Source organism: Mercenaria mercenaria, chromosome 5, assembly GCF_021730395.1.
Source record: "Mercenaria mercenaria strain notata chromosome 5, MADL_Memer_1, whole genome shotgun sequence".
In the NCBI taxonomy this organism is placed as follows: Eukaryota; Metazoa; Mollusca; class Bivalvia; order Venerida; family Veneridae; genus Mercenaria; species Mercenaria mercenaria.
Window position 1 is genome coordinate 44147728 of NC_069365.1, and position 23030 is coordinate 44170757.

Consider the following 23030-nt stretch of genomic DNA (forward strand, 5'->3'; position numbering starts at 1 on the left):
AGGATTGTGACAAATAAACGCAATAATGATAAAACATCATCAAATTGAATTTAAAAGAAATAATCTACACTGAATTTGAACCGACGGTAACCGTGTCATCGATTATAGGTAATATTAGTTAATATAAATATTTTCAGGAAAAAAATATACAAATATCACGTAAATAACGAGAAAGCGCGAATATATTGGCGAAAATTAATAATGGTCAATTCTTGCACAACAAATATATGAGCCACATAAAAGGCTCCAGAGGGGATCGAACCCTCGACCTCCTGTTTACTAGACAGGCGCTCTAACCACTGAGCTATGGAGCCATACAATATATCAGGACTTATTATTTTTTCATAAAACAAATTCCTTTTATATTAAATACAATATTATAAATATATCATAGTTTATTATCCGAGCCTCAAAACACATGGCTGATAAATTTATAAAGCACACGATTTTTCCATTTTGTTTAATTATATGTATCTTGTACAACTGATTACGCACTGATATAAAAAATAACCAATTACATACTTATAACGTAAAACCATTGAAATAAAAGTGAAAAAAGCAAAAGAAAAAATATCAAAATTATTACCACACATCTGCTTTTAAATATATCCAATGGCCATCTTTCATTAAAATATTTCATTTTAGATATTTACTTTAAATGTATAAAATCCTCATCAAATGTATTTAAGTTTACTAAATATATCAAATACATTTGCATATAGAACTGCATTCATAATTAAATGTCATACTTATGCAGCTGATTGTTATAGAAACAGACATTTATATCAATTACATTTGCATATAGAACTGCATTCATAATTAAATGTCATACTTATGCAGCTGATTGTTATAGAAACAGACATTTATATCAATTACATTTGCATATAGAACTGCATTCATAATTAAATGTCATACTTATGCAGTTGATTGTTATAGAAACAGACATTTAAGTGGTAGTACACATTTATATTGTGTATAGCTGTACACAAAAATTATAAGAAGTAATTGTCCGTGTTTTTAGATATGAAATTTGGATCTAATATACCTTTATATTCATTTTTTTCCCATTTGAACAACAGTATACATAGAAAACATTAAACTGAATTAAAAGAAATGGCTACACTGAATTTGAACCGACGGTTACATGCGCGGAAGTAATAGATCTTGCCACAAGGCCACCGTTTCATTGATTATACATATTGATTATTTGAACTAATATTAATATTTTCACTTAAAAGTATACAAATATCACGTGTAACAAATAAGAGAAAGAACGAAAATATTGGCGAAAATTAATGAACGCAAAGTCAATTTTTACACAATAAATATACGAGCCTTAGTCATGAATATTTTACCAATGTGTTAGCAAAAATGTATCGTTTAACAAATAATAAAATACCACATAAAAGGCTCCAGAGGGGATCGAACACTCGACCTCCTGTTTACTAGACAGGCGCTCTAACCACTGAGCTATGGAGCCATATATTATGACAGGACTCATCATTTGTTCATAACTTAAACTTTTATTATATCGGACTGTGGTAACGGCTGGTGTTTTGTTATCCGAGTACCATATGTAATCAATAAAACGTTGAACAATTATTTCTTTTGTTTCTGCGTAACTACATATATTTATAGTAATCATGTAACTTGCTTTTTTAACAAATTCCTAAATCGAAACTAAACATAAGGTTCCAGAGTGGAACTAACATTCGACCCCATGTGTTCTAGACATGCGGTCCAACTACTAAACTATGGAGTCATTAGGCTACTAAACCAGATATGTTTGGGCAAGAATAAACCCTTTTTGAATGAGTCGCTTCTTAAAGATAAAACTAATACAAAAATCACTCATTACGGGTAAATACTTCCACAGATAGATACATACAAGATATAATTGAGCCACGCCATGAAAAAAAAACAACATAGTACCTTTGCGACCAGCATGGATCCAGACCAGCCTGCGCATCGTCAGGATCCATGCGGTTTGCTTTTTAACCATATTGCAGTTAGAGAAACTGTTAGCGAACAGTATGGATCCTGAGCAGACTGCGCGGATGCGCAGGCTGGTCTGGATCCATGCTGGTCGCAAATGCATTATGTTGGTTTTCACATGGCGCGGCTCAATTATCCATTGAATTAAATCATGAAAATTATGAAATGATTACTCACAAAGATAAAACCAATCCGTTTGTCCATTTTAAACACTCCGATAACAACAAAAAGTAGACATTTAAATAATAAAAAAAATCATAAGTTAATTGTAATTTGAGAAACTGTTAGCGAACAGCATGGATCCTGACCAGACTGCGCGGATGCGCAGGCTGGTCTGGATCCATGCTGGTCGCAAAGCCACTATGTTGGTTTTCCCATGGCATGGCTCATTTATTTCATTGCTAATTTCTGCAGAATGCTGGGGTCAGGTAGCTAGGGTCTGTTTGTATTTCAACATGTAGCTCAATAAATCTCTAGGGGTACCCAGCTGGCAGGGCTAAAGCCTAATGCTATAGTTTATGATATAGCATTCAATATCTTGGGGATAACTGTCAGTATTTTGTAACTGGTATAAAAGGGGTTGTTTTCATGTTTCTGGGCTCTTTCTAGATTGTTTTCTGGGGTTAGTACAGTGAGCACAACTCTATCTGTAGGTACGGCAGTAAATCAATAATAAAAATATGTTTATTCAAGTACATTACTAAGTTGAGGAAAACAGATTCGTATTGTTTTCTGTAGAAAATCCATGAATATGAGGGTATGACGTTATCTCCCTCTGTAAATCAATACCACACCCTATAAACGACTGTATCCCCCGCTTCCTCTTGCGAGTGATCAAAACAATAAAATGACACGGAAAAGGTACGAATCGTCATTAAATTCATTATTTGGCTTTACACTCTATGTGTATTTAAGTTAAACGGTAAGTCTAACATAAATATGTGTATATGATGATATAATAGATGCAACTGACAGGTAATGTTTAAAAAATGTTGACTGATCACACTCATTGCATGAAAATTCTCTCGACGATGTCAAGAAATTGACGAATATCACGCCAAATTGATTTGTAATCCAATTATCCATTTTGTTTTCTGTAATAAGTATGCATACTCCATAAATGTATGTAAATAAAATGTTTTGTTTCTGTTGCGTTTTTGAATGAAATTTATTTTTCTCTAGTCGGTAAAAAACATTTACTGTATGCCGGTTTGCCAATTTTGATATTTGATCTGAATTCGTATTTGCGAATGATACTGTATTCCATCTTGCGATTACAAAAGGCGATTCATGTCCTTGAAATGCGTAAATGAAATAAAAAATATGCATATAAAATTGTTTCTTTTAATCAGTCGTCATGTTTATACTGCCATTAAATGTCGACACCCCCACCCCCCACATGCGATGCTTATACTAATCCATTGGGGTGGTTGGATTCGAGTGTCTGTGACTCGCTATCCTACTTAATTAAATAATTAATTGAATGCTTCAGCATCGTTTACATGCAAGTGTTCAGAGTTGGCTTTACACTCATATACTATCATAAAATACGAATTAGAAACTGAATGTATACACAAGGTCCCTACCATGTCTTGCAAGAAATTAATCGTCGATTCCCTATGGAAATCGCACGAAGTAATGTTACCTTACGATTTCAAAATATCAGTGAGATGAGACAGGAGAGGACTATAGGTTGACCCCCGTCTGTCTGTCCGTCTGCAAGAAAATGATCCTCTGATTTAAAAACAACAAACAAAACTATTTCACCCGCAAGTATCCTGCGGATGAACGTATAAATAGAAAAGGATAACGAATATATTATCGGAAAAGTCGATTAAGTCCTTATTAGTAATTCAGAGTTAACTTCATGGTGAATCAGTCAACAAGATTCAAAAGCAGCACAAAATAGCCGAATGGCCTAATGGTTTAACCCCGTTTTTCAATAATAAACTTTGATAAACATGTTATCGTTACAAATACAGCCGACATGTTTACTGACTGTCAAGATTTACCGCTATTTCTGATGTTAGAAATAGTTTGCATTTGATAGTGATAACGCACACACGCCAGGAATATGTCCTTGCGGATTTGGTCGTTTTCATTGCTTTTTACAGTTTACAGTTTATTAATCAAGTCAATTGTAACAATAACAAGTCATACTAACAAAATCAGATTGGCATGTAAAATCTGACAAATCGTTGCAGGAGTAACTGATGATGTGGAGGATGAGAACTAACTATTTATCTAAAAGTAGACATCATTTTTTTTTACAGAAAACAGTCAGTTTTAACAAAGTATTCTTATTGTAATTGTTCATAAGGTCAGACAATTTGAGAGTATCTGGATATTTAAAATAATATTCATCTATATATTAAATATATAGATGAATTTTATGTTGATAGGAAAAAAAATATATTACATTTTTTATTAACTTTGAAATATATATTTGTAATAAAAAGGAAATTCATCTCCTAAATATGTTACAATTACACAAATGACAAGTACTTTGTTCTCCTGCATTGTTTTCAAATCTACCTTTTTCTATTGGCAACATGATTCATGCATCTGAATTTACAAAGTGAAATGCTAAGGTCAAAAGGTAAAAGCTTGAAATATTTTTCAAATACAAATTCGTGTTTATACATTCTATAATTTAAACATTTGCTTGGGTTATTAACTGAATAGTTCCAGTTTTGTATAAACTGATCTTTAATTCAAGTGTTAACAGCATTTTAGAAGGAGTTACAAGAGCGAATCTTCTGATCTTACGACTAATTAGATATACCAAGAGAATCAAGACTTTCTTTAAAATAACATAACCAGTTAAATTTCTTGTTTTGCCTCTTAGACAGTGAGAGAAGTTCTGTACAAAATATTACAAATTTTATTTTCCTTGGAGCTTATTAACTTACTCCAAAAACTCCCTGAATTTACTAATAACTGCAAACATAGCTTTGCGTGCTTGGTCAACTAAATGAGCCTCAGTTCTACCGATCTTGTCATTGAATGAAAATTGAATACCTAGGTATGAGAAGTAGCCAGCAATTTCTAAAATATTACCACTCTAAAATTGAAATACTGAAGCATTACGTATTCCTCTCATATTTTTCAAAAATATGACAACTTTAGCCCCTATGAGGTGCAATACTCTGACATAGCATTAAGAGCTGACTGGAGGTCATTAGGGGTCTCTGCTAAGGTTACTGTGTCATCAGCATACAATAGCAAATATAACTTGAAGAAGAAAACTTCAAAATCGTTTTCACTTAACATATGACTAGCATTATCAGAAAATAACTGAAGACCATGAAATTTACTAGACAAAAAGCTATTAATCATTCCAGAATAAAAAAATAGAATAAGAACAAGATTTTCACCTTGGCTAACTCCTGTATCACAAAAAAATCAGATGGAGTATTGTTTGATTTTACACAAGACTTCGCTTTATCATACATGTTGAGAATAATTTTAAAACATTTACCATCAATATTGTAACTTAGAATCTTTCGCCGCAGAGCAATACGATTGACTGAGTTGAGGGAAATTTGGTTAATCCAAAAAAGCACAGTAGAGTTTTTTTATTATTGACAAAATACATATCTATTAACAATTTTAAAGAAAATATATGATCAACAGGGCTATAATGTTTTCTAAATCCAGCCTGTTCTTCACACAATATGTTATTGACCTCAAAAGTGTTTTACCTAGTGTTTTATAAAGATGTGAACAACTTTCCAAAACAGTTTAATATAGTTATGCCCCTGTAATTGTCAGGGTTATTAATGCTACCCTTGTTCTTGTAAAAAGGTAAATAATATCATTACTCCAGATATCGGGAAAAATACCCGACAACGACAGACGACGGACACAGGGTAATCACAAAAGCTCTTCTAGAGCACTTCTTGCTTAGGTGAGGTAATAGACCCTCATTTTTTTCCTCTAATGGCACTTCTGCTTGTAAAATGGGGACTTATTTCATTCTCAGAATGTATTTTCTGTAAAATAAGACAAGGTTTATGTTAAAGTTCATGTGTTTATGGCAAATATAAAGACAAACCTAAAATAAAGCTGATTACTGTGCGACGCTGTCAAGAAAGCGATCCACAAAGGATTAGTGAATTCAATCTGGCGCCGCTTCACCCCATTTACTGTTCATATTCTCACATGTTATTAATTGCAGTTGCGATTATATATTAGTTGGTTTGAAATTCTAAAAAATATAGTCTTGTATGAGACATCGTCGCATTACGGTCTCATGATGGTGAACATTTGTGCCAAGTTATTTCAAAATCCCTTAATGTATAAAGAAGTTATGGCACTGACACGAAACACAGACCATGTTTCTCCTTTAAGTGTAACTTTAAAAAGAAAAAGGAAAGTAATAAGATGGGCATTAACTACATATGGCCGATGTTTGTATGAAAACTTTGGGAGAGGTAGGTGCAATAGCATTGAAGTAATTGCACGACCAAATATATGAGGACACATATACAAACAGATCGAACAGACAGACCGCATGGTGACTGCTTTATACCACCCTCCTTCAAACATTGTTTGCGGGTTCTAAATATGAAGAAATACTACAGGAGCATAGGAAACGCCGACATTTTGTAAAGAAGTCACTCACAAACAGGCATACAATCTATCTACCGAACTCGCAAGCACTTGTACAGAAATTAAGCAAGCATGCATACAGTCAGGAAATAGCACTGAATCTTCTTTCCTTTACGGTTATAAACAAATTCGAGAATTTATCAATGATTTTATTTCATTTTACCAAACTAGTATTGTTTCTTTATCCATGAAACAGTGGAATTTACATATAGGTCATTCTTCCAGCAAGAAAATAAGTACTTGTGACGCCGACAATGTATAATTTCTGGACAAAATCAGTGATCAATCGAGTTTTTGCTATAATTCTACCTGTCATCAGACTAGCACATTATATACAGAAACAAGTCATGTTCAGGTTCTAATAAAATGAAAATATATATACCTTTAAAGCTAATCAGTCACTTTAAAATGCTGTTTTTCAACGTTTAGCTGTTAGTTTTGATCACTCGCAAGAGGAAGAGGGGAAATACAGTCGTTTATAGGGTGTGAATACTTATCATAAATGTACCATTTGATACAGAATACAATATGCATAAAAAAGGCTCCAGAGGGGATCGAACCCTCGACCTCCTGTTTACTAGACAGGCGCTCTAACCACTGAGCTATGGAGCCATATACTATGTCGAGACGATATTTTTTATTATTGTTACATCGGACTGTGATTTTAAGAAAACATTACATGATTTTTTTTATGTTCGGCTGCGTCATGTATATGTAATCAATAAAACATTGAACAATGATATTTTCTGCAAAGTTATATATGTGGTACTAGTATTACGTTTTTAACAAACACCTGAAACGAAATGAAAATAAAAAGCTCCGTGGGGATTGCACTATCGGCACCCTGATTACTCGACACGCGGTCTAACCTCTCATCTATGAAGTCATTTAACTACTGTATCAGAGATGGATTGGCCTCGTCCACAACTTTACCAAAATCTATTCTCATAGGGCATAATTTTATGGACAAATATTGTTATTTAGTTTAATTATAGTTATCTTGAAAGATATTTATCAAAGAGACTCCTAGACATAGCCATTCTTTCTGCTCATTTTAAACACTCTGAAATGAAAAGGAGAAATAAAATGGAAAAGATTAATAAGAATATAACTCTTATATGCATCAGAGCAAAGAAAAGAATATGTTGCGCAATACCTTGGTTTACCTTTAACTAAATATCTAAAATCAATCAATCAATTTCAATACCAGTACTTAATTTATCTCAGAACTGCATTGCAAAATGACTGAAGAGTTTTGAATTTAATTAAATAATTCTTATAAGCATAGTTGTTTTGCAATTCTTTTCTGCAATTATAATTGAAGTATCAGAAATTATTTCTTATCACGTACTAAAATAATTCGAGTTCTAAATTTGAAATGAAATATGTTGATTCACAAATTCATGCCTTAACTGAGCATGATGGTACATGTAATAGAAAGAGCATTGAAACTTGAGGGTAAACGATTTGTACGAGGGGGCGTAGCCCCCGAGTATAAATCGTTTACCCGAGAGTTTTAATGTTCTTTCTGTTTTGTATCATAGCCATCCATATATGGTAGTTGTAGGCGTTCAACACTGCCATATACAGCAGTTCAGTGAGTACTTAAAATCCTTGCTTTACAAATGTGTAAAGCCCAGGTAAAATAAACCAATGCTAGAGCAGAAAATCAATAAAATACACCTCGCTGTCTACTGTTCCAGACACGCTGGCATACTTTCCTATCCAACAGTGCGGTAACTAGCGTGCGGGTATTAAATACCTGCACACTTTTAGTTACCGCACTCTGTACTCAGAGTATACGAATTACCTGCACCAAATTTGTTAAGAAAAAACACTGAGCTATGATACAATTGTCAATGTTACTCATTGTCTGATTTTTTTTTGTTCTGCCAAATTGTTTGGCTAGCTTTATTGTAGTTCTTACTTTTTAGCTCACTTGAGCAATGCTCAGTTGAGTTTTTCTGATCACTCGATGTCCGGCGTCCGTTGTCTGTCGTCTGTCAACATTTAACTTGTGTATGCGATAGAGGCTGTATTTTTCAACTGATCTTCATGAAATTTGGTCTGAATGATTACCTTGATAGAAGCTAGGCTGATTTTGAAAATGGGTCATCTGGGATCAAAAACTAGGTCACTAGATCAAATCAAAGAAAAACCTTGTGTTTGCGATAGAGGCTGTATTTTTCAATTTATCTTCATGAATTTTGGTCAGAATGATAATCTTGATAAAATCTAGGCTGAGTTGGAAAATGGGTTATCTGGAGTCAAAAACAAGGTCACTAGGTCAAATAAAAAGAAATTGTGTATGTGATAGAGGCTGTATTTTTCCATTAATCTTCATGAATTTTAGTCAGAATGATAACCTTGATAAAATCTAGGTCGAGTTCGAAAATGGATTATCTGTGGTCAAAAACTAGGTCACTAGTCTGAGATCAAATCAAAGAAAAACCTTGTGTATGCGATAGAGGCTGTATTTTTCAATTAATCTTCATGCATTTTGGTCAGAATGATTGCCTTGATGAAAGTTCGAATATGGGTCATCTTGCCATTGGTCAAAAAGTAGGTCACTAGGTCAAATCAAAAGAAAAGCTTGTGTATTCGATAGAGGCTGTATTTTTCAGTTGATCTTCCTGAAATTAAGTCAAAATGATAACCGTAATAAAATCTAGGATGAGTTCGAAAATGGGTCATCTTCGGTGAAAAAGTAGGTCACTAGGTCAAATCAAAGAAGACCATTATGTATGCGATAGAGGCTGTATTTTTCAATTGATCTTCACGAACATTGGTCAGAATGATTGCATTGATGAAATCTAGGTCAAATTTGAATATGGATTATCTGGGATCAAAAATTAGGTCACTAGGTCAAATCAAAGAAAAACTTGCGATAGAGGCTATTTTTTGAATTAATCTTCATGAATTTTGGTCAGAATGATTACCTTGATGAAATCTAGTCAAGTTTTAATATGGGTCATCTTGGGTCAAAAGAAGGTCACTAGGTCAAATCAAAGAAAAAACTTGTGTATGCGATAGAGGCTGTATTTGTCAGTTGATCTTCATGAAATTTAGTCAGAATGATTGCCTTGATAAAATCTACGTTGAGTTTGATTATGGGTCATCTGGGGTCAAAAAGTAGGTCACTAGGTCAAACCAAAGAAAACCTTTCTGTATGCGATAGAGGCTGTATTTTTCAATTATTCTTCATGGAATTTGGTCAGAATGATTGCCTTAATGAAATCTAGGTCAAGTTCGAATATAGGTCATCTGGGTCAAAAGGTAGGTCACTAGGTTAACTCAAAGACAAAGCTTGTGTATGTGATAATAGCTGTATTTTTCAACTGATCTTCATGAAATTTTGTCAGAATGATAGCCTTGATAAAATCTAGGTCAAGTTTGAATATGGGTCATCTAGGTTTAAAAACTAGGTCACTATGTCAAATCAATGAAAAACCTTGTGTATGCAATAGGGGCTGCATTTTATACTGGATTTTCATAAAATTTGGTCAGAATGGTTGCCTTGATGAAATCTAGATCAAACTCGAATATGGGTCATCTGGAGTCAAACACTAGGTCACTAGGTCAAATCAAAGAAAATACTTATTTATACTCAAGATTTTTTGCTCCAATTTTAATGATAATTGGTTAGAATATTTTTTTTCGATGAAATCACTAGGTCAAACATGTTTACACTGTTATGGTGTGTTATGGTGTGTTTCTCAGGCGAGCGACCTAGGGCCATCTTGGCCCTCTTGTTCATTATAAGATTTTGTACTATGATCCTAAGCAATCTGTTCGTTTAAAAATTTCGTTCGTTTACTTTAATAAGAAAATTTAACTTGTACAGACAAACTTAAATAGTATGCAAGTGTTTGCACGTAAAATATTAACTAAGGTTGATATAGTTAATTAACGAATTATGTGTTCTGTTGAATTTATCAATAAAGTGGGTAGATGTATATCTTTTTATAGCTATATCATATTTAACTAATGATTTATGATGACTATATTTGCATAAATTGTTTTTTGCGCATAATTATCAATGTGCGAACACGACAGGGGATGAAATACTACCGTAATATGTTGTAATTCAGATAGAGCGTGGACTTGTCATACATGCGTCTAAACTCGGATTATCTTTGTAGGAAATACATTTCTTTCAACCCTTAGATGTCTTGCTTTATGATATAAGAATGGAATTCAGACTTAAAGACCTGCTCCAGTCCTACCTTTTAACCTTAAATTGTCACTGCAAAAGCATGAAGATCCTGATTATGAACAGAGACGCCTGTCAAAATAAAGTCATGTATAAATTGAGGCCGAGACACAGGGTATTCCTATATACAATACCTCATAAGAGACAAGATAAATATTTTCTGAATTTATTTTGTTACAAAATGTTTATCATATACAAATGCACTTTTGAACTGTCAGTTCCACTTGTGGCCCATATACCGGTATGGCTGTTTTGGTAAATTTGGGAACCATTCTCTGCAACGTTCAATAACACAATGTGGCATAAATTCTCGTCTGTGCCATGTGCTTACTTTTGAATGCAGCCAAAAAGATGGATGTTTATAAGCACGTCGAAAATTATGTTTATGGGATTGACTCGGCACTTGCGGAATCTTTCAATAACACTTTAAACGTGATATACGGATAGGCACTTTCGTGATTCCTATTATTCTATTAGAACAATTTTAGCAATATGCCACAGGAATGAGAACATTACCAATGACCTGAAACACGAAACATTCATATATAGAAATAATATTTGGAAGCGTTTGATAAACATGTTATACGGAGAACACATTTGGAGACCTTTTTCATAGTTTCAGTTCAAGTAAGTTGGAAGAATGACTTTTACAGTAATTATTACAGTTGTTTCCCATTTTAATTCATATGTACAAGTATGTAATTCCATTTTCGTCATAATGTTCTTCCAGAATTCATATATATTGTAATGGTATGTAAAATGAATGTTAATTAAAATAATCATTACACTATTTAGAATCTATACCTCAGTTTTTAATACAATCCCCAGCAAGAAGGATTGGTCTCATTCCTTGAAACGAAATAAATTACATGTGGTTTTGCGTGCTAAAGTGTGGCGCGTGCATTGGCACCAGACCAGAAAGAAAATCCCTCTGTACATGTTATACCCTACACCTAGGTATTCTATAAGAACCATGGTCATGAACGGGAAGTGCAAAAACCCAGTTTAAGCGTATATTTCTCACTTGAAACGAGCAGTTCGGTGATTGGGTACCTAGTATATTGAACAAGCGATAATTTATCTTCCATCGTGCACCAGTCGTATTGTCTCAATATTCCATATTGCTGAGATGTTCCACAAATTTTATGCTTTCGTCAACGTTACAGAAAAAAACTTGCGTGAACTTCCCTAATGAACATCCGGTCTAGAGGTAGGTCACGGAGTATGCACATGTTAGGCCAAATGTAAACAAAGAAAGACAGAATGCAAAATATTCACAGTTTTACAATAAAACTCGAAATGATGAATGAAATTCATCTTGGATATGATTTTGAATTTGCAATCATACATTAGTATACATCTGTTCTGTTTATTTAATTCATTTTGCACATTTATGCTGCATATACACACTTTAGCGTACACATGTTGTAAAATGACGACTGACAGCCAATTAGAATAGTTTTGTAATGTAGACCGGAAATTCACTAGGGAAGTTCAAGGAAGTTTTTGTGTAACGTTGAAAAATCTATAAACTACGCGTTATTTTTCTATGATAAGAAGCATTGAACAAATGTGGAAGATAAATTACCACTTGTTTAATATCCATAGTACACATTTACCGAACAGCGTGTTTTAGGTATGAAATGTGCGGATTGAAATGGGATAGTATATTTTCCTGTTCACGACCATGGTTCTAGGAGTAGGGTATAACATGTACAGAGGCATTTTCTTTCTGGTCTGGTGCCAGTGGTTGCTTGGTGGTTACCTGTTACCTATTGTAATCGTGGCTTGTATACACACAATAGAATTTGAATAGCTGTGGAGCAAAGTTTTAAGCCAGTTATTTACTGTAAATACTGAGCATGTTTCAATAGATGAGTTATTTGAACCAGTTCTGTCTGAAAATGTCTCGAAACAAATCCTCATTTATCTCACTTTTTTTTTGTCCGGAAAACTTTACATTTGGTCCCTGTAATGCGCCTTTAAGTTATTAAGAACGTAAACGTCATCTGATCTGCTCTACAAAGAGATACTAAATCGATTAAGACATATAGGCTGCCTATCTTCCTATTACCTATGTGCTTCCGGTAGTAAGCTGATTATAACAAGTATTACCAACGCTTTAAATTAAACTCACAAATTAAAAAACAAATCGAAAAGACTTCATAATAATGAGCCGTGCCATGAGAAAACCAACATAGTGGGTTTGCGACCAGCATGGATCCAGACCAGCCTGCGCATCCGCGCAGTCTGGTCAGGCTCCATGCTGTTCGCTTTTAAAGCCTACTGCAATAAGAGAAACCGTTAGCGAACAGCATGGATCCTGACCAGACTGCGCGGATGCGCAGGCTGGTCTGGATCCATGCTGGTCGCAAACCCACTATGTTGGTTTTCCCATGGCACGGCTCATATTTATCTTAAGTTTGTATTGATTTACTGAACGAAATTTTCTTTGAACTATTTATAGTGCAACTTGCTTGAGAGACTACATCTATTAAGTGACAGCCTCGATAGCCTAGTGGTAGAGCGTCCGCTTCGAGTGCGGGAGGTCGTGGGTTCGATACCCGGCCGCGTCATACCAAAGACGTGAAAAATGGTACCAGTAGCTCCCTTGCTTGGCGCTTAGCATTAAAAGGGAAACTGGCCTCTTCTATCATACCCTCGTGGCGATGGATTCCATCAGGAATGAGATGTCGAGAGTGATTAATAAAAGTTGTAGAACTTCCTTCACAATAAACCTAAAATAAATTCTGTATAAACTAAAAAAACATATTAAGGAACCACTTGCATAGAGACCTCTTTTTCAGTTCCTTTTTGTGTTGTTAAAGAACAGTTATGTTGTATTAAGAGACCTTTTGTGTTAGGAGAACACTTCATATTTTTCTTTAGGTGGCCTTTCAATACAGGTTATACTCAAATTTAACAAAAAAAATGGGAAATGTACTACAGGCAAATACATTTCTGTTTGTAAAAGTATCATGCAACGTAATTGCGTAGTAAATTCTAATTTAAAAAATAAATAAATATTACATTAATTTCGCATTGATAGTTAAAGTAAGTGTTGAAATTCCAACTTCTCTATTGAAGATATGGGTTCTTTATTAGAACAATTATCCTGCTGGTTTGTCGGCTGAATCGCTGTCTAACACTGTCTGGAGAAGAAACAAAACATCGGTGGCTGATTGATAACTGGGCCATGGAAGCCGAACTGCAGACATAAGTAGATAAATTTGACACATATCGTCAAAATACATTTTGGGTCTCTGTACAGAGATCATACGTTTACAGATTTCTTTCATTATTCGTTATAGGATTGTCAATATTTAGTTTACATTAATTTGTTTTAGGTAGATCTTGAAGCACTTTCCTTTTACAACTTATATTAATTACTATTTACACAGATACAAACCGCCACGACGGCATAACAGAAGAGAAGCCAATTTGCGTTTAGCGCCAACCAATATTGAAAACCATTTGTCAAAGGTCATTTGACTTCTACTTCAGATTAAAAAAGGCATGTTACTTTCCGAGCACGTTATACTGATAAGCAGTCAATTAACATAATCTTATATAATAATTTGTTACATATTAGATGCAGATGCGAATATCCGGCTACAGGGTAACGGTTTTTGCACCGAGTTATCACCAAAACTGGTACCCGATAGCCTGATATTCCCAGTCTACAACCAGTGATAAATTATTTTGTGAAAATACGGTATGCAAGTACTGGTTATAGATGCAGGTGGGGTTATCTAGCTCTTGGGTTACTGTTCTGGAGGTTACTCGCCAGAGTCTCGTTCGCCTCAATGCTAGACAGAGCCTCGCAGTTATTCGCTAAACGTATAATTCCATTAAAATCTAAAACTAGTGACAGATTATAGTACTACATTCTTAAACATCGGACTGGTGTTTCAGATGAATTTACCACTTTTGGTAAAACTCATTCGGCATCCCCATGCCAGATGGCTTTTGTACTGTTATTGACAGCAAAACATTAGTGCACTGATTATATTTCGCTGAAGTAAAATTCGATTAAAATCAAATACATTGATAGTTGCTCCTCTTTTTTCCTTATAGTATATTTCTCGATTCAAAAATAGTTATTTTAATGAGAAAACATAACAATTATCTACATAAGGACTGATTAAACTATCATACCGGAAATTTGTCGATGTGCGTCTTTGAAAGGTCATTTCAGTTTACAGATGTTGATTTTCGTTTTGCTTTATTTGTTTGATATATGGTATAATAAGATATGCAAGTATATAATAAGGGGCCTCCGTAGCCGAGTGGTTAATGTCGCTGACTTCAAATCACTAGCCCCTCATCGATGTGGGTTCAAGCCTCACGCGGGGCGATGAATTCTTTATGTGAGGAAGCCATCCAGCTGATTTACGGATGGTCGGTGGTTCTACCCAGGTACCCGCTCGTAATGAAATAATGCACGGAGGGGCACCTGGGGTCTTCCTCCACCATCAAAGATGGAAAGTCGCAATATGTGTCTGTGCGACGTTAAACCCAACAAAAAAGCATATAATACAGAACAGATAAAACGCGAGATATTAAGTTTAGAAACCACAAATTGTTTTCCCACGGACTTCCATTATAACATTTTTGGCGTGTATGGTCTTCCATAAATGAAACGTGTATATCTTATCACATTTTTTTTTCTTAAAACTGTTCCACTAAAATAACGGACATTATTTGGGTATTTTTCGCGTGAATGACATGATCCCGCCGTTTATGTCGTTGGCATTGCGGGAGAAAAACAGTTTCATGATATTGTCAAAATGTATAATGAAATCCTGTAAACGAAGTAAAAAGGTTCAATTTCGAAAATACCACTTCTTTAGTTTGTTTACATTACTGACCAAACAGAACGGACAAAACATCAGCTTATTCCAAGGTAAAAGATTACCTTATTTCCCATAATATTTGAATTGATTGTCTCTGAGCTTAACGTCCATAAAGGTCTGATGACGTTTCAAAGTTGCACAACAGCAAAGTAACGCTCTAGTTTTATCATTTGTAGAGTACAGTATTACCTTTTGGTAAAATAACAATATTTAAATCGTGAAATGTACTATAAGGAACAAAAAGTAACTATCAAGGTATTTGATTTCAATCGAACTTTGTACCCGCCTGCTTAGCTCAATAGGGAGAGCACCGATCTACGGACCGCAGGGTCGTGAGCTTGATCCTCAGGCGGGCCGTATGTTTCTCCGTGACGATTTGATAAAATCATTCGTCCTCAACCTCAGACTCATGTGGAGAAGTTGACAGTTACATGCGGAGATTAGGTTTGTACTGGTAGAGAATCCAAGAACACTGGTAAGTTAACTGCCTGCCGTTACATAACTGAAATACTGTTAAAACGGCGTTAAACTCAAAACAATCAAACAAACAAACAAACACATTAATCGATAATTATTTACGTTCATAATATATATAATTTGATTGAATATTTAATTGTCTTTAACAGCCCGAACGAAAGTCATCTTGCATTGGGGTATCACATGAATTATGCTGGCATTGGTAAAATCATTTGAAACGCCAGTCCAGTGTGCAATATAATAAAACCTGTAATCTTATTAAAAGTAAGACGGGCGCCGCATCTGAATTGCAGACATTCTGGCAAAATAATGCGTATTAACCACCCGGTGATTATATTATGTTGTTTATCAGTTAAATGATGAATTCTTGATACACTTCTACTTCATTGCATTTTAACCTTTCATTTTTCAGTTAAGTGTTTTATATAGTTTATGCATTTAGCGAAAGAAAAGTAAGATGGTATAATATTGGAAGTAAGCCAGTGTCTGTTTTACTATACAGTGCTGTGTATTATGGCGATAACACCTGCTGGTGCATCTGCTGTCTTTAGGGCGGCATTTTTGATTTTAACTTTCGCTCTGATCTTGCTTGTTGTTGGATTTGTTACCCCAAACTGGACGGAAGTAACACTCGGAGACCTTTTAACATCTAGGACAGGACTATGGAAAACGTGCACGGAAGTGGCTGGAGCAGGAGAAAATTGTGGAGGGAGTATTTACGAAGGAGAAGGTAGGCGAGTTTATTTTTTGTCAACATTTTCAAACTAATCATACTCTGACATTGAAATTAATACAGTTTCTATGTATTACCAGATATTTCCGTAGATGCTTTCATCTTTTGTGACTAGCTTTAACTGAAATATAAAGTTGTATAGAAAGTCTAGTGGTGCATGAAAACAGTTAGAAAGCAAGCAACTTTGTTCTACGTTTTACGTTTTTTTTTGGCAGGATATTGTCAACAACAGACAAAGCAAAAGCTATTATATCAAGTCACTTATTTATTACCTGTAAACAAAGGTAATACTATGCATATGTTACTAATTGCAATCGCTTAACCAGGTGTAGGGCCATAAGATATGTGGTAAAATAGTTATGTTAACTAACATCGGTGTGTTTACGTTAATGTCGAACTTCTAAAGTGTGACTGAGCCGCGTCATAACAAAAGGGACAATAAAGCTGAATAGATGACGCTCTGCCAAACATTTTGTGTTTTTGTTCATTCTTGCTAAAAAGGAGTACTAGATGTATGGATTAATACACTGTGTTTAAAAAATCATAACTAAAAAAACGACGATTATTCATTTTTAAATCCATTTTGAGCTGCTCCCCAAGTAATTCACGTGAACTTTTATGTTCTCCTCCTTTTTAGAGAGTAAGAGCCATTGGCGGCCGATTTTTACAACAGTGAGCTGCCGTTGGAAAAATATATGTGGCATTCATTTAGCAATTCGAGTACTTACAGAAAAATCCTTGAAATTCTCGAGGGTGACTTTTTTGTAGTTTAACTAACGCTATTTACTTTACCGATAGTTGCACCAGTTTTGTCACCGTGCATCTAAGTTGATGTTAACCGATGGGATGGGACAGACTTTAGATACAAATGTACATAGTTTATCACATGTCAGCAAATAGAAACCAAAATGCTTTCCAAGTCGCAGCTCTCTTGAACTTTAATGTTTGGACAAATATATAATAAGATGTCGTCCGCACGAGAAAAGATGTCTGTCGCACGAGATAAGATGTCGCGCGCTGGAGATAAGATGTCGTGCGCACGAGATAAGATGTCGAGCGATGAGATAAGATGTCGAGCGCATGAGATAAGATGTCGTGCGCACGAGATGAAATGTCGGGCGCTCGAGATCTTTTGTCGTTCGCGATAATAAGATGTCGAGATAAGATGTCGAACGCACGAGATAAGATGTGCGCACGAGATAAAATGTCGTTCACGGGATAAGATGTTGTGCGCACGAGATAAGATGTCGTGCGCCCGAGATAAGATGTTGTGCGCACGAGATAATTTAATCCCCCCCCCCCCAAAAAAAAAAAATGCATGTCCTAAAGATACCAACGTAAAAGGTGGTTCAACGGGTATATCAGAAATAGATCTTCTACAACGGTCATGATCATAAACTATCTTCCAGATTTGATTATAACTGGCTAAAATCGTTGGACTATATTGATATATATGGCGACTCTTGCTGAATTAACCAATCGATTTGGCAAATAAAATCAATATTGAGGTGCATGTATTCGATTTGATTGTGTAGCAATATAAAATCAAAATAACCACTGAGATTTAACTTATGAATTTTACATATTTTAGGCTGGTATGTAGCTGTACAAACATTTGAAGCCTTGGGTCTGGCATGTTTTATACTCGTTCTAATAATATCTGTTGTGCTGTTGGTGGCGGTATCTAACCAGCGACTAGCTAGGGTTAATATCTACACTAGTGTGTTCGCAGGTGAGTTTAAGCATTGAAGGCCATACGATAACAGACTGGTACATGTAAAGATGTAATCACTAGAGAAGTTCACAAAGGTTAGTTTGTTACTCAACATAGTTTTGCTTTAAATTCATTTTTGTTAACTTTTATGATACATGCTCTTAGTCTGGTTTTTGGTATACTTCCCAAAGCAATATAGGCAGTTAATACAAGTTAGTATGTTCTGATTCTTAGCGTACTTTCTTTCTGTTAGTGATATAGGTAGGTAATCCAGGCCCCGATTTCACGAAAAAACTTAAGTAATTACTTAGTTAAGTCTGTTATTTCAAAATTATGCTATTGCTTAATTTATTGTTATTTCATGTTGATTTTTTCTATAACAATTTATTTGTAGCTAAATCATACTATGGTTAGTAGTTTTTGTCTGCAATACTTATTTTAGTCAAGCAAATATCACATTTCTACTTAAGCACGATATAACGAACTTAAGTATTTTCTTAAGTATATTTTTTATTTTTATACTCCATTTTCTTTAGAATTCAGAATTGTTGTCTTTTAATTAATGAAATAGTCATATACGGTTCTGTTATAGCTGAAAAAGTTAACATTAAAGACACATAAAGAGCAAATACAGGCATTTGAAATAACAGACTTAGCTAAGTAATTACTTAAGTTTTTTCGTGAAATTGGGGCCAGGCTAGTAAGCTCTATTTCCCAGTGCACTGTTCACAGCGATATCGGCAGGTAATCAAGGCTAGTAACTATGTTCCATATATTTTTTTTGTTGCCATCATCAAAACACAAAAAATTTGGTAAACGAACAACATCTTTACCTACAGTCTACCTGTTCATTATATGTTCTATCGTACTGTCCTGTTAAAGACTGGATACTTAAAATATTTTCAAAATGTTGTCTAATTTTAAAAATGAATGACATTTGTATAGAAATAAAAATAACCTATTGCTAACAACTACGTTTCACCTAGTTATGTGAAATTTCAGCAACGGGACATCATTGTAAATGCACCAAAACGAAGATATGTTACAGGTCTTTGAATATGGTCAGTTTTTAAAGGCGTTGAACTGCCCGAAATTGTGACCGCTTTGTGCAGTCCGTTTCCAAAATTCAGTGTATATATCAGTAAACTGACAGTTTTTATTTTGTAAAATATTATGTTTTAGATGCTGTTCAATTTTCATGTAAAACAACAATGATTTCTTTCTATAATTTGGTGTTGTTTGAATTTTGTTCTCAAAATATGGGACTATCCGTTAGATAACTATTTTTTCATCCGACGCATTACCGAAAAACAATACTACATCTGGTTTCTATAACAAACATCTAAAAAGATAAAGGCTCCAGAGGGGATCGAACCCTTGACCTCCTGTTTACTAGACAGGCGGTCTAACCACTGAGCTATGGAGCCAGACAGTTGTAATGGTAACCAGATGGTAATAAATGTGATATGACAAGTGACATCTTATTTGTAAAACTACTATTAAGTAAGAATTAGCTTACTAACGTTCCTCCACCTGTGGCACGACTAATATGTAAAAAGTGTATACAAAACATTTCATATAAATATATAAAGATACCTTTTCATTTAATAGATTTTACTTGTCTTGTGAAATCCATACTTTATGAGTCTCCTGATATAGAATAGCCACGTGTGCTTGTGAAAACACTGTGCAAAAAAAAAAACACATCAAAAATAACAAGTTGTCGAAAGAAAGATGGAGGAAATACCTAATACTGCTCAAAATGAATAAAATTAGTTTTAAACTTACATGGTCCAGTACTTACTAACTGTTTTTAAAACATACTAATTTGTTGGTCGGGGAGTAACAACTTATTAGTAAAATGACAAGCATATGTGGATATAACATTAATCATACCTTTCCATTTTCAGACATATTTATAATTACCGGTACTGCAACGCACACTTATAGAACTGAGTTGAAATACATCGGATATTCTTGCTGGATGTCTTGGTTTTCCGCAGTAGCTCTAGTTGTCGCAATCATTCTTCTTGTGTATGCGCGTAAAAAGTCATACAGGAGACAAATGTCCCTCACACATGCGGACGTTATTTTCGAGGAAAGGCATGGTTACCATAGTTACCCGATGCAGGAGTTGTCTCCTAAAAGTAAACGTGCGAATCCGCCGCTGTTAATGCACCATGCGGGCCATTACAATCAGGGACATGCAGAGAGCCCACCATTATCTGTAAAGAGTGCAGTTAAATAACTTTTAATTCAAGTTCTCTGCTAAGCCAGGGGACACAGAACTACACGAGGATATTGTTGTTGTTGTTGTTGCATTTTAAGTTTAGTGGCGAGGTGGGTTGACAATAAGGTTAAAGTTGTGCTTCAATGCGTTACCTATAAAACATCACGAAACAAATGATCTATTGACTTACAGTTGGTAAGTGATTTGGTCCCACAGCGTTCTCATTGGAATGCATGATATTGCAGTTGGATGGATTGGATACAAGCGTGTCGTTACATTCTTTAAAATACTTGTATAAGGTGAAAACTTGATAATTTGATTTTGTTGACAAACAATAACTTCCAATATCATAATAATGAAAACGGTCAAACAAGTGAAAATGATATTACCTTAATCCTATAAAAAAACCCATGTAAATCAATGTTATCATGAACGTGCAGCCACTGTTATTGGAATATAACATTATGGGATAAAGTCAAATTAGTGTGTCTATAGTTGTTACACTTCTGTCGAAAATATTAGTAACTATTAAATAGTTGTATTTATTTTCGTAAAATAGTACTTGTTATGTAAGTAAAATGAATACACTGACACACACAATTAAGGATTGTCTTTACGCTTAGTTTATTTTCTTCTGAACCGCTGCTATTATCTGTGTTACGTGCATGTTGAGCCGACAACAATATATATTTCAAAAGTCATCGCAAATTGGAAAATATCTGACTATATTAAGTTACCAAACGCGTTGAAATATATTTCGCATTCAAGTTTAGTTTCGTAGCAGTGAAAAATAAACAAGATATTTTAACTGAAAACATCGATTTTATTTTACTGATATGTTCCAGTATTTCAGGGAAAAGCATAAAATGAGTAATGTTATATGTACCATATATACATCATATTTGAAAACAAGAAAACAAAACAAAAACGTTTCAATATTTACCATGAAAATTGACATTACAATGAAATGACTTATCACTATTTGTTACCATACATTTATTTCATTGTCCCTTTTAACGTGTGTCATACAGGTGTATATATAAATGCAAGGTTGTGTCACTGACTGATCTCACTTCATCTACATTGCTTTTTATGACTGACTGTGCCACACTGTTGTAGACAGTGAGAAGTAACTAGTCGTTATTGTGTAACAATATAACGATTATTATTTCTTGTTCTAGAAATACTATCTTCTTAAGAACATTCATTCCTTTTTCTGCAATATGCTATTAAAACGAAATTTTCCATTGCCAGCGAGTTATATTCATTTTCTTTTTCTGCAATATGCTATTAAAACGAAATTTTCCATTGCCAGCGAGTTATATGTAAAGTATATCAAGTTGATATCTTATCATATATGTTTTATTTTTGTGCAGTATTTATATCATTTTTGAGAAAACAAATTTTGTTTCAGAATTACAGCTTTTGACAAACGTAAGAGTGAATGTAACGATACTATATTAAGTATAAACAGTGATATAGTTTTATTACTTGCCTTTTGTAAAAAGTGTTTTACAGATATCACGTAAAAGTTACAGACCTAAGGGCTCCGATAACCTAGTGGCAGAGCGCCCGCCTCAGGTGCATGTTTAAGGTCCGCGCATCATAACAGACTCTACAACGAAACATGCAACAGGACGCTGAAACGGGTATCAGTAGCCCCCCCACCCCCTCCACGCTTTGCATTTTACTTTTAAAGGAAGACTAACTTCTCTTTTCTCGTATGCTCCTTGTGGTGTGTGAGGAGCGCCAACACGCAAGAACGACAGATTAGCGCGCAAATTCAACATTATTTGTTGTATCCGCGCGCTTTTTTGTCGATCTGGCAGGTTGATGTATTGGTGCATTTGAAGGGCTCAAAACATTTTGCCTTTCTGGCCTGTTGCCGTGTTAGCACCGTTCAAAGGGTATCAACAGTATTATCAAGTTACTATGGTGGCTGATTTCTGCCATCTCGTTCTGGCGTGTTGGCGCGTTTGCAGAGCGCCAAGACGCCAACACGCCAGGACGACAATTATACGCGCCAAGACGACAAAATCCATATTTGTCGTTTTGGCGCGTTCATTTGTCGTCTTGGCGTGTTGGCGTCTTGGCGCCCCCGCCACCGCCAACGCGCCAACACGCCAAGACGACAAATGAACGCGCCAAAACGACAAATATGGATTTTGTCGTCTTGGCGCGTTCATTTGTCGTCTTGG

At 34.8% G+C, this 23030-nt stretch overlaps 1 protein-coding gene and 4 non-coding genes across 5 annotated transcripts; 1 reads left to right on the forward strand and 4 right to left on the reverse strand.

Moving 5' to 3' along the window:
- Positions 1-241: 241 nt before the first annotated feature.
- On the reverse strand, positions 242-314 carry Trnat-agu (transfer RNA threonine (anticodon AGU)). Its single transcript has one exon. It is a non-coding gene; the product is annotated as a tRNA-Thr (tRNA).
- A 1093-nt stretch (positions 315-1407) lies between these two features.
- Trnat-agu (transfer RNA threonine (anticodon AGU)) lies at positions 1408-1480 on the reverse strand. Its single transcript has one exon. It is a non-coding gene; the product is annotated as a tRNA-Thr (tRNA).
- Positions 1481-7148: 5668 nt separating this feature from the next.
- Positions 7149-7221, reverse strand: Trnat-agu (transfer RNA threonine (anticodon AGU)). Its single transcript has one exon. It is a non-coding gene; the product is annotated as a tRNA-Thr (tRNA).
- A 9255-nt stretch (positions 7222-16476) lies between these two features.
- LOC123557059 (uncharacterized) lies at positions 16477-22082 on the forward strand. Its single transcript, XM_045348261.2, has 3 exons — positions 16477-16885; positions 18480-18620; positions 20513-22082. Exons 1-3 carry the CDS (start codon positions 16669-16671, stop codon positions 20848-20850), a joined length of 696 nt encoding a protein of 231 aa, XP_045204196.2. The 5' UTR covers positions 16477-16668; the 3' UTR covers positions 20851-22082.
- Trnat-agu (transfer RNA threonine (anticodon AGU)) lies at positions 19957-20029 on the reverse strand. Its single transcript has one exon. It is a non-coding gene; the product is annotated as a tRNA-Thr (tRNA).
- Positions 22083-23030: the final 948 nt, after the last annotated feature.